The following is a 12,821-nucleotide window of genomic DNA, read 5'->3' as shown; positions in this document are numbered from 1 at the left end:
CCTAATCTCCTCCCTCTTTCTCAAGGATCAGTGGTTCCACCTTTTCCTCTTACTGGCTGCTTTCTGTCAGTATTTAAACATGCTTCAGTCTTCCCCATTTTCAAAGAAAAACAATAAACAATCCTCACTGCAGTCCACTCCACGTCTCTCCTCTAGAAAGTTATCATTGTTGGTTAGTTGCTAAATCCTGTCCAATTTTTAGCAACCCCAACGCAAAATTCAAGTTAGTTTGTGAAAGAATATCTATGGATTGAATTTACTGATTAGTTATAACCAAGACAAGTGATCTTGGGGAGGGGGGCAGTGATCTACCTTTGAAGAGAGGAAAGAAGCTTAAAGTTTAATTCATTTATCCTCCAACCAAAAATATTTACTGTGGCTTTAGAGTGAATTGAATTAAAATTATATGTTTCCTCATTATGTTTTTATGTTCAGAACATTTACTGAAACCTATCACTAACCACAACATAACTGCAGGTTATGTTCTGAGGCATGTGAGGTTTGCTCCAATCAGGGATCAAATCCATGTCTCCTGCATTACCAGGCAGATTCTTTATTGCCTCACACAACCATGTGTGACTACTGGGAAGACCATCAGTTCAGCTCAGTTCAGTTGCTCTGTCGTGTCCGACTTTTTGTGACCCCATGAATCGCAGCACGCCAGGCCTCCCTGTCCATCACAAACTCCCGGGGTTCACTCAGACTCATATCCATCGAGTCAGTGATGCCATCCAGCCATCTCATCCTCTGTCGTCCCCTTCTCCTCCTGCCCCCAATCCCTCCCAGCATCAGAGTCTTTTCCAACCAGTCAACTCTTTGCATGAGGTGGCCAAAGTACTAGAGTTTCAGCTTCAGCATCCATCCTTCCAAAGAAATCCCAGGGCTGATCTCCTTCAGAATGGACTGGTTGGATCTCCTTGCAGTCCAAGGGACTCTCAAGAGTCTTCTTCAACACCACAGTTCAAAAGCATCAATTCTTCAGCACTCAGCTTTCTTCACAGTCCAACTCTCACATCCACACATGACCACTGGAAAAACCATAGCCTTGACTAGATGGACCTTTGTTGGCAAAGTAATGTCTCTGCTTTTTAATATGCTGTCTAGGTCGGTCATAATTTTTCTTTCAAGGAGTAAGCGTCTTTTAATTTCATGGCTGCAATCAACATCTGCAGTGATTCTGGAGCCCAGAAAAATAAAGTCTGACACTGTTTCCACTGTGTCCCCATCTATTTCCCATGAAGTGATGGGACCAGAGGCCATGATCTTCGTTTGCTGAATGTTGAGCTTTAAGCCAACTTTTTCACTGTCCTCTTTCACTTTCATCAAGAGGCTTTTTAGTTCCTCTTCACTTTCTGCCATAAGGGAGGTGTCATCTGCATATCTGAGGTTATTGATATTTCTCTCAGCAATCTTGATTCCAGCTTGTGCTTCCTCCAGCGCAGCATTTCTCATGATGTACTCTGCATATAAGTTAAATAAGCAGGGTGACAATATACAGCCTTGACGTACTCCTTTTCCTATTTGGAACCAGTCTGTTGTTCCATGTCCAGTTCTAACTGTTGCTTCCTGACCTGCATACAGGTTTCTCAAGAGGCAGGTCAGGTGGTCTGGTATGCCCATCTCTTTCAGAATTTTCCACAGTTTATTGTGACCCACATAGTCAAAGGCTTTGGCATAGTCAATAAAGCAGAAATAGATGCATTTCTGGAACTCTCTTGCTTTTTTGATGATCCAGCGGATGTTGGCAATTTGATCTCTGGTTCCTCTGCCTTTTCTAAAACCAGCTTGAACATCTGGACGTTCACAGTTCACGTATTGCTGCAGCCTAGCTTGGAGAATTTTGAGCATTACTTTACTAGCGTGTGACATGAGTGCAATTGTGCAGTAGTTTGAGCATTCTTTGGCATTGCCCTTCTTTGGGATTGGAATGAAAACTGACCTTTTCCAGTCCTGTGGCCACTGCTGAGTTTTCCAAATTTGCTGACATACTGAGAGCAGCACTTTAACAGCATCATTTTTCAGGATTTGAAATAGTGCAACTGGAATTCCATCACCTCCCCTAGCTTTGTTCATAGTGGTGCTTCCTAAGACCCGCTTGACTTCAGATTCCAGGATGCCTGGCTCTAGGTGAGTGATCACACCATCGTGGTTATCTGGGTCATAAAGATCTTTTTTGCATAGTTCTTCTGTGTATTCTTGCCACCTCTTCTTAATATCTTCTGCTTCTGTTAGGTCCATACCATTTCTGTCCTTGTTTGTGCCCATCTTTCATAAAATGTTCCCCTGGTATCTCTAATTTTCTTGAAGAGATCTCTAGTCTTTCCCATTCTATTATTTTCTTCTATTTCTTTGAGCTGATCACTGAGAAAGGCTGTCTTATCTCTCCTTGCTATTCTTTGGAACTTTGCATTCAAATGGGTATATCTTTTGTCTACAGAGGTGAGAAAGTGTGTGCCCATTGGGATAACTCTGAGTAAAGAAATACATATTTGAACAGGAAGTACATAATATTCAATAGGTAGGAAAAGACACAAGCCTACAACCAACTTTATTGCTTCTCTCCTGGCTTTTTGGAACAGATTCCAAAAGCCCTTCGCCATACTCCCCTGGTGGCACAGTGGATAAGAGTCTACCTGCTAGTGCAGGGGACATGGGTTAGATCCCTGGCCCAGAAGATTCCACATGCCACGGAACAACTAGGCCCAGGTGCCACAACCACTGAGCCTATGTGCCTAGAGCCTGTGCTCCACAGCAAGAGAAGCCACCACAATGAGAACCCACGCACTGCAGCTAGAGAGTAGCCCCCGGTCTCTGCAACTAGAGAAAGCCTCACACAGCAACAAAGACCCAGTGCTATCAAAAATGAGTAAACGTAAGATCTTTCCCTTTTAGCTCTTCCTCTTTACTCTTCCACTTACTAAGGAATCTTGTCAGTAGACAAAGGAATCCGTGCCACTTTTCCCTTTTTTTCCCTTTTCCCTGCAGCCAAATTCATCGTATGAACCCAATTTCACCCACCCCTCCCCTGCACCTCTATCTCCCCCTACCCACAGCCCCACTCCCTTTAGATTAAAGGTCTAATACCATCTCGAAGACCCACCTCTTTCTTCTGAGGTTATCCACTTTGCTCATCTTCAGGGATCTCCCTTAGCTAACAAAACAATGTCCAATAATGCGGCCCAAGTGTCTAATGTGGTGATTTGCCTAAGAGGAAACAAGGCTTGAAGTACAAACCTTTTGTTCATAAATTGATCTCAGGTCTATCCAGACTAAAGGCAGATCCTCTGTGAGAGAATTACCAAAGGGCTGCAAGAAATGACTCAATATCAAGAAGGGATGAAAAGCAAAAACGAATATTCGCCTCATGGCACCTGCTGTAAATCCCCAAGATTTACAGTCAGTAAGAGTGGTGTGCAGCTGCAATCGTGCCTCATGCTGGGATGATAACTGTTCTAGAAACCAGTTGTTTTTTGTGTCTGGGCTTCATCACCAGACCCAGCCAAGCCTCGGGCCATGTGACTTTGTCATGCAGCAGGTGGCATGTCAAGCAGTCCCACGTCCAACCTCAGAAACTAAGCCAGGTCTGCCTTTACGTAGCAAAGTGGGTCGGACATTCTGACCACCATATCCCAAGGGCAGAAGGAGGAAAACCTGCAGACAAAGAGGTGTCAGACACAAGGCCGACCCACCCCTTCCGCACCGACCTCTGGTGGAGCATCTAGATGACAACATCTCCACACTACCCTGTGGGGAATGGTTTTATGTACTCAGAGATATGGACCAGAGTCTCTGCTGAGTTTGCAAGGTTAAGAAAAGATGGTTAGTAAAATCTTGATTTTTGTTGATTTATGTCAGTAAAATCCCACCAAAGCTAAAAAAAAAAAAAAGACATCCTGATAGTGGCATGGTTGTTTTGTTTTTTTCATTCTACAAAAATGTGCCCAGCAGGGCAGGCATGGGACTGAGAAATGATGAAACTGAGGGATGGGGGAGAGAAGAGATGCCTTCTGCTCATCTCCCCCTTAGTCCTCTTTCTGGGGAAGAAAATAAAGGAGAGGAGAGAGGTATTTCTGTTCTTTTTCCTTCCCATGGGTAACCATGATCCTGCCACTTCTTGTTTTTAAGGTCTTTATGATCATTATAAGTTGCTTTGGAAATTCTTTTACTATCTGCATTCCTCCACTTTGGCCACATATTAACATGAATGATTTTATTATTCTGGCCTTGGCAGGGACAGAGAGGATTTCTGGGTGATATGTTTATTGTTGTAAGTGACACAAGGCAAGGATAATTTAGAACAGGTCAAAGGGCTAGTTTTTGTTTTTCAAAGGAGAGAATATGGGGGAGGGGCATGATGGGGAGGAGAGAGGGAATGTGGGGCTCCATTGGGGGCTCATAGTGCAGGGATGGGGCAGGACTACTGCTCCAGAGAAAAGGCTTGTCCTCATTCTCCTGAGCTTGAGGGTAACAAACAAAAAGCATCCTTCAACATCCAGCCCTCCAAGGATTCAAATATTTCCAGGACAATATATGAAGCCTCTCCGTACTCTATATTCCATGAGGCACTCTTTATACTTGGTATAAAGAGAAGTGAAGACTAGCATCTTAAAACCAAATGTAATATTCACAAGCCATTTCTCCATACTGCTCTTATCCTTTCCTACCAACTACATGTCTGTTATATACAAGCCTAGTTCTTTTCATGAGTATCGACCATAGATTCTTCAAATGAAAAGCAATATTCGAGAATGTTCCACTTCTCTCTCTTGTTGAGGTCTTTCAGTTCAGTCAGTTCAGTCGCTCAGTTATATCCAACTCTTTGTGACCCCATGAATCGCAGCACACCAGGCCTCCCTGTCCATCACAAACTCCTGGAGTTCACTCATACTCACATCCATCGAGTCAGTGATGCCATCCAGCCATCTCATCCTCTGTCGTCCCCTTCTCCTCCTGCCCCCAATCCCTCCCAACAGCAGAGTCTTTTTCAATGAGTCAACTCTTTGCATGAGGTGGCCAAAGTACTGGAGTTTCAGCTTTAGCATCAGTCCTTCCAAAGAACACCCAGGACTGATCTCCTTCAGAATGGACTGGTTGGATCTCCTTGCAGTCCAAGGGACTCTCAAGAGTCTTCTCCAACACCACAGTTCAAAAGCATCAATTCTTCGGTGCTCAGCTTTCTTCACAGTCCAACTCTCACATCCATACATGACCATAGGAAAAACCATAGCCTTGACTAGACAGACCTTTGTTGGCAAAGTAATGTCTCTGCTTTCAATATACTATCTAGGTTGGTCATAACTTTCCTTCCAAGGAGTAAGCGTCTTTTAACTTCATGGCTGCAATCACCATCTGCAGTGATTTTGGAGACCAAAAAAATAAAGTCTGACACTGTTTCCACTGTTTCCCCATCTATTTCCCATGAAGTGATGGGACCAGAGGCCATGATCTTCATTATTTGAATGTTGAGCTTTAAGCCAACTTTTTCACTCTCCTCTTTCACTTTCATCAAGAGGCTTTTTAGTTCCTCTTCACTTTCTGCCATAAGGGTGGTGTCATCTGCATATCTGAGGTTACTGACATTTCTCCTGGCAATCTTGATTCCAGCTTGCGCTTCTTCCAGCCCAGCGTTTCTCATGATGTACTCTGCATAGAAGTTAAATAAGCAGGGTGACAATATACAGCCTTGATGTACTCCTTTTCCTATTTGAAACCAGTCTGTTGTTCCATGTCCAATTCTAACTGTTGCTTCCTGACCTGCATACAGGTTTCTCAAGAGGCAGGTCAGGTGGTCTGGTATTCCCATCTCTTTCAGAATTTTCCACAGTTTATTGTGATCCACACAGTCAAAGGCTTTGGCATAGTCAATAAAGCAGAAATAGATGTTTTTCTGGAACTCTCTTGCTTTCTCCATGATCCAGTGGATGTTGGCAATTTGATCTCTGGTTCCTCTTCTTTTTCTAAAACCAGCTTGAACATCTGGAAGTTCACGGTTCACGTATTGCTGAAGCCTGGCTTGGAGAATTTTGAGCATTACTTTACTAGCATGTGAGATGACTGCAATTGTGCAGTAGTTTGAGCATTCTTTTGGCATTGCCTTTCTTTGGGATTGGAAGGAAAACTGACCTTTTCCAGTCCTGTGGCCACTGCTGAGTTTTCCAAATTTGCTGGCATATTGCATGCAGCACTTTCACAGCATCGTCTTTCAGGATTTGGAATAGCTCAACTGGAATTCCATCACCTCCACTAGCTTTGTTCGTAGTGATGCTTTCTAAGGCCCACTTGACTTCACATTCCAGGATGTCTGGCTCTAGGTGAGTGATCACACCATCGAGATTATCTTGGTCGTGAAGATCTTTTTTGTACAGTTCTTCTGTGTATTCTTGCCACCTCTTCTTAAATCTTATGCTTCTGTTAGGTCCATACCATTTCTGTCCTTTATCGAGCCCATCTTTGCATGAAATATTCCTGTGGTATCTCTAATTTTCTTGAAGAGATCTCTAGTCTTTTCCATTCTGTTGTTTTCCTCTATTTCTTTGCATTGATTGCTGAGGAAGGCTTTCTTATCTCTTCTTGGTATTCTTTGGAACTCTGCATTCAGATGTTTATATGTTTCCTTTTCTCCTTTGCTTTTCGCTTCTCTTCTTTTCACAGCTATGTGTAAGGCCTCCTCAGACAGCCATTTTGCTTTTTTGCATTTCTTTTCCATGGGGATGGTCTTGATCCCTGTCTCCTGTACAATGTCACGAACCTCAGTCCATAGTTCATCAGGCACTCTATCTATCAGATCTAGTCCCTTAAGTCTATTTCTCACTTCCACTGTATAATCATAAGGGATTTGATTTAGATCATACCTGAATGGTCAAGTGGTTTTCCCTACTTTCTTCAATTTATGTCTGAATTTGGCAATAAGGAGTTCATGATCTAAGCCACAGTCAGCTCCTAGTCTTGATTTTGCTGATTGTATAGAGCTTCTCCATCTTTGGCTGCAAAGAATATAATCAATCTGATTTCGGTGTTGACCATCTGGTGATGTCCATGTGTAGAGTCTTCTCTTGTGTTGTTGGAAGAGGGTGTTGAGGTCTTTAGATTCTTAGAAACAAAGGAGGCTGTTTTCTTGGTAAAATGAAGCCCAAACCTTAAGGTTTATGTTGTTTAGTAAGTCATAGGATGAAAAGCAGGTTGCACAGATTACATTTTTTTCCATGAATCAGGATCCAGAAACCCTGTGCTTAAATGAAATCATTTAATATAACTACTCAGCATAAAGGTGGCCTGATTCAAGAATCAGATAGGACCCTTGACTCCCTCCCATTCTCAAACTGCCTCTGTCCACCAGTTCCCACTAAGTCCAGGGATCACTTGGCTTTGACCTTGCCTTGTGGGTCTTTTCTATCCCATCACCCAGACATGGACTTCTTCCTTTGGATATACAAGATAAGCAGCATTTAGTACATGCCTCCAACCCATGTTTTCAACAGAGGATGTTTCCAGGCTATCCTGGAGGAAATCCGGAGGCAGAAGGAATGGTGTTCTGCTTAGTCTGGGCCATCTGGGACCTTTATCAGAAAAGCACAAAATTGCAAGGCAAAGGTGGGGGCAGCATGCAATAGGAAGAAAATTTACCAGATCTTGAAAACCTATAATGTGTGGGCATCATACTAGGCCTATTTCATCTCCACTGCACAGCAATGCTGCCCCTTAGGGATGAGGATCATCAGAGGCAGAGAAGGCATCCAGCTCTCAGGTCTTATCTGGGGACTCAGCTATATAACCTGAAACACCACTCAAGTAACTCCAAGGTGTTGGTACTCCTCTGGGTCATCAGTCACAGTTCAGAGGTCACTCAATGAGCTGTCCACAGCCCGATTCTGTGAGAGCCTTGCAACGCAACGTGTAGAACAATCCTGAGATTGACCATGTGTCCCCACCCCCCAATACAGGTGACCCTGCGGCCCTGATACGTTGAGCCACAGGGCTCAGGCTCTGTACAGAGCTGGACCTCAAGAATCAGAGTTTCTAAGTCAAGAGTAATTTAAAAGGAAATATTCTTTGTTTATATTCTTGATGTATGTTCAAGGGGACCTCAATTCAAAATCTATAGCATAATTTCAAAAACACTAAAGTTCTCTTTCACCACTACCAACATCACTACCACCACCCAAGCTGAACTGGAGCTTATGTGCACAAGCCCAAAACTCCTTTTTCTGCAGCAGCCCTCACCCCTTTCAAGGTATTATTTCCCTTTAATACTTTAAGCCTTTCCATGTAGATCAAGTTGCAATTTCTGCCCCATGGCCCCACCCCTGCCCCAGCCCCAAGCAAGAATCCTTGCTCGCTAAAAGAGGGCTGGGAAAAACTAAACTGGCTAATAAATGCAGGGTTTTCTTTCAGAGATTCTCTGAGTAAGTTAACATTAAGGCATTAATAGCATGTATTGATAGTGCACAGTAATGCAATATTGAACATTAGGTTAATGTACGTCACTCCATCAGTTGTACACTTATACATTCACACCATGCCCTCACCTCGATGTGGTCAGGCCTTCCATCGGTGTGCATGCTCTCTGGTAATCCATCTTGGGCTTGAAGGACTCTCTGGGCAGGTAAGAGTGATAGACAGGGTAGTTCTCGGTATATTCGGAGAGAAGACATGGTTTCTCTGTTTTATCATAAATCTTGGTAGGGAGGTGTGGACAATGATGCCGCCTAGTTAAAAAAGAAAAATGGAACATGAGGTTGGTTACCTTCTTGCGAAGAATACATTCAGGCTGCTACCTACTCAAAATGTGACCCAGAGTATAGAATCATGACAGCCAACATTGAAAGCAGGAGTTTAACCCTTCTTTTTCTCTACTGAACTATATGGAGTGGCCAGAATTTTTTAAATGATCTGTAACTGCAATTGGTAATTGTCAAAATTCCTTGGATCATAAAGTTACAAAAGCATAGCTGATGACCAGCCCTCACATGCATCATGCTTCTCATTTAAATACTGAAACACTCCCAAACTGTAGGGAAATGGTTGTGGCCCCCGAGGCATCTGAGTACCAACCCAGTTCCTCCCAAGACCCCACTGCACCTCCCAGTCGCCCAGCAATAAGGGCTTAATATCTGACCTAACAGGGGGCTCCAAGGCTATGCTCAAGGGCCAGGTTACTATCTTTCTTCATGGGTTCCTGGATCAACTGAGAATATCACCCTCGCACACAAGTGGCATCACAGAGAGCAGAACCACCTCAGTTCTGAGTATACACCACTGACTAGGTGAACTCATTTTTGCATTGAAAGTCTGGCTCCTTTATTCTTTCAGGTCTCATTTCAAGTGTTGCCCCCTTAGACGTCCGCTGATCATCTTAACCTAAAAGACACCCCACCAGCCCCTCCCATCACTCACAGAGTTTCTCTCATCACATGCATGACTTTCCCATCACTTACTATTATCTGTAACTTGCACTTTTGTTGATGAGTTTATTATCTATCAAGCTCAGCACCATTTTCTGTCTTGTTCACTGCTACATCTCCAGTACCTCTCATATCCTGCCTGCCATATAGCAGGCACTCAGAAAAACAATTATTAAGCAAATACTGGGGCTTCCATGGTGCTCAGTGGTAAAGAATCACCTGCCAATGCAGGAGACAGGGGTTCAACCCCTGGTCCGGGAAGATACATGCTGTGGAGCAGCTAAGCCCATGCACCACAACAATTGGGCCTATGCTCTAGAGCCCAGGAGCTGCAACAGGAGAAACCACTGCAATGAAAAGCCCATGCGCCACAACCAGAGAGTAGCCCTTGCTCTCCCCAGCTAGAGAAAAGCCCACACAGCAATGAAGACCCAGCACAGTCAAAAATAATAAATAAATAAAATGTAAACACAAATATTGAACATATGAATGAATTATTAAATAAATGTTATGCCTCATCATCCAGGTTGATGACTAATAGATAATAACTTGAATTTATAGTGTATAGTGAGTTGTTCCATTTATTATTATTTCCATTTATAGTTTATAGCGAGTTATTCTATTACCATAAGCACGGTAATAACCTTATTATTCTACTTACAGGTGAATAAAGGGCAGCTATTTGAGCTGTCAGAGCTAAGTAGTATACCAATTATTTGTACACCCGCACACAATCCTTACAAACCATCTGGGTATCTCTATCATCGGACACCAGCACATCAACAAAGCTCTGTATTAGTGATCTCCAACTTAGAGATCAGAAATGACATCCAGAATGTATATCCAGAAATGACATCGAATTTTTTTTAGTAACTTTTTTTATACTAAACCAATTCTAAGATCATGGTATCTGGTCCCATCACTTCATAGCAAATAGATGGGGAAACAGTGCAAACAGTGACAGACTATTTTGGGGGGCTCCAAAATCACTGCAGATGGTGACTGCAGCCATGAAATTAAAAGACGCTTAGTTCTTGGAAGAAAAGTTACGACCAACCTAGACAGCATATTAAAAATAAGAGACATTACTTTGCCAACAAAGGTCTGTCTAGTCAATGCTATGGTTTTTCCAGTGGTCATGTATGGATGTGAGAGTTGGACTATAAAGAAAGCTGAGCACTGAAGAATTGATGCTTTTGAACTGTGGTGTTGAAGAAGACTCTTGAGAGTCCCTTGGACTGCAAGGAGATCCAACCAGTCCATCCTAAAGGAAATCAGTCCTGAATATTCTTTGGAAGGATTGATGTTGAAGCTGAAACTCCAATAATTTGGCCACCTGATGCAAAGAGCTGACTCATTTGAAAAGACCCTGATGCTGGGAAAGATTGAGGGCAGGAGGAGGAGATGACGACAGAGGATGAGATGGTTGGATGGCATCACTGACTCAATGGACATGAGTTAAGTAAACTCCGGGAACTGGTGATGGACAGGGAAGCCTGGCATGCTGCAGTCCATGGGGTGGCAAAGAGTCGGACACGACTGAGCGACTGAACTGAACTGAACTGAAAATGCACAGTGCTCTGAGGCATCACATCAGAGAAAAAAGAAACAGACATCCAGAGAACTCATCACTACTCTAACCAAAAGCTGGTTTCCAGGCAACGGTTAGCATGCTGCTCCTGTTGTTAATAAGTTCAACCCTCTGCATAGACTTTGCTGCCAACACTACAGCCACTGTGTGCCTCTCTTTAACTTCCAGCCCCCGGGAAAATGATCAACACCTGTATTGTTTATGTGGCTAGAACCGCAGATGGACAAGTGTCCCTAGAAATATCCCTATTTTCATTTCATATGTAGATTTGTCTAGGATTCCCTCAAACCTGAAATCAAAAGCCAAGAAGTGCTGGTTACTCAAAAATACTTCTGCAGATATATTTTATTTACCCACACTCTGAGGGGGGAAAAAAATCAAGATATTACTAAGGGTAACTTGAGAGGGTACAAACTTACCATATTTACTTTTCACTTCTGTTATAAAAGTACTACTGGTTCTAAAAGATGTTTGTTCCTTGGAAGAAAAACTATGACCAACCTAGACAGCATATTAAAAAGCAGAAACATTCCTTTGCTGACAAAGGTCTGTATAGTCAAAGCTATGGCTTTTCCAGTAGTCATGTATGGATATGAGAGTTGGACTATAAAGAAAGCTGAGTGCTGAAGAATTGATGCTTTTGAACTGCAGTGTTGGAGAAGACTCTTGAGAGTTCCTTGAACTGCAAGGAGATCAAACCAGTCCATCCTAAAGAAAATTAGTCCTGAATATTCATTGGAAGGACTGATGCTGAAGCTGAAACTCCAATACTTTGGCCACCTGATGTGAAAAACTGACTCATTGGAAGAGACCCTGATGTTGGGAAAGATTGAAGGCAGGAGAAGGCGATGACAGAGGATGAGATGGTTTGGTGGATGGCATCACTGACTCAATGGACAGGAGTTTGAGTAAGCTCTGAGAGCTGGTGATGAACAGGAAAACCTGGCATGCTGCAGTCCACGGGGTCACAAAGAGTCAGACATGACTGAGTGACTGAACTAAACTGATAGTATGAATATCTGAATTTCAGCGTTAAATACATTCAAAAGTTTCTCTTTTTTAATTAATTATTTGGGTGCACTGGGTCCTTGTTGCTTCGTACTGGCTTTTTCTAGTTGCGGAGAGCAGGGCTATTCTTCATCGTAATTCGAGGGCTTCTCATTGCTGTGGCCACTCTTCTTGTGGAGCAGAAGCTTGAGGCATGCAGGCATCAGTAGCTGCAACTCACAGACTCAGTAGTTGTGGCACATGGGCTTAGTTGCTCTGCAGCATGTGGAATCTTCCCGAAATCAGGGTTCGAACTTGGGTCTATTGCATTGGCAGGCAGATTCTTACCCACTGCACCACCTGGGAAGTCCCAAAAGTTTCCTTTTTTAAAAATGTGCATTACTGGTATTTAATGTATGAAGATGCATATTTGTATTTTATATATATGTAATAGGGCTTCCTGATAGCTCAGATGGTAAAGAATCTGCAAGTATCTCCTAAGTATAGGCACAGAAATGAGTGCTCTATTTTGTTTTGATTACTATGAAACACATTTCCCACAGTATATGTTAGATATTGTTAGCATTGCTAGGCTCAGAATCAGTCCAATTATCTGAAATTTCAATTTGAGTCAATTAGTACCCTATCATTTTGGGATTCCTACAAACCTCAAATCATAAGCCAAGAAGTGTTGGCTACCCAAAAATATCTCTGCAGATATATTTTATTCACCCACACTTTGGAGAGAAAAATCAAGATTTTATTAAGGGTTACTTTATTGCAAGTGCCTGAATCTAAGTTAACTCCAGACTTAAAAGGATTTTCCCTCTCTAGTGCTCTTG

General features: G+C 42.8%; 1 protein-coding gene across 1 annotated transcript in view; it reads right to left on the bottom strand.

Annotated features, from left to right (window-relative positions):
• The window catches only part of SAXO1 (stabilizer of axonemal microtubules 1), a 110,560-nt gene that overhangs the window by 20,121 nt on the left and 77,618 nt on the right, over window positions 1–12,821 (bottom strand). The window contains exon 2 of the mRNA XM_025279017.3: window positions 8,526–8,705. Within this exon, the coding sequence (XP_025134802.3) occupies window positions 8,526–8,705 (180 nt within the window). The remainder of the gene's footprint in view (window positions 1–8,525; window positions 8,706–12,821) is intronic.

This window comes from Bubalus bubalis, chromosome 3 (genome assembly GCF_019923935.1).
Source record: "Bubalus bubalis isolate 160015118507 breed Murrah chromosome 3, NDDB_SH_1, whole genome shotgun sequence".
In the NCBI taxonomy this organism is placed as follows: Eukaryota; Metazoa; Chordata; class Mammalia; order Artiodactyla; family Bovidae; genus Bubalus; species Bubalus bubalis.
The sequence above is the reverse complement of the archived record's forward strand: the minus strand, read 5'-3'. Positions and strand labels throughout refer to the sequence as shown.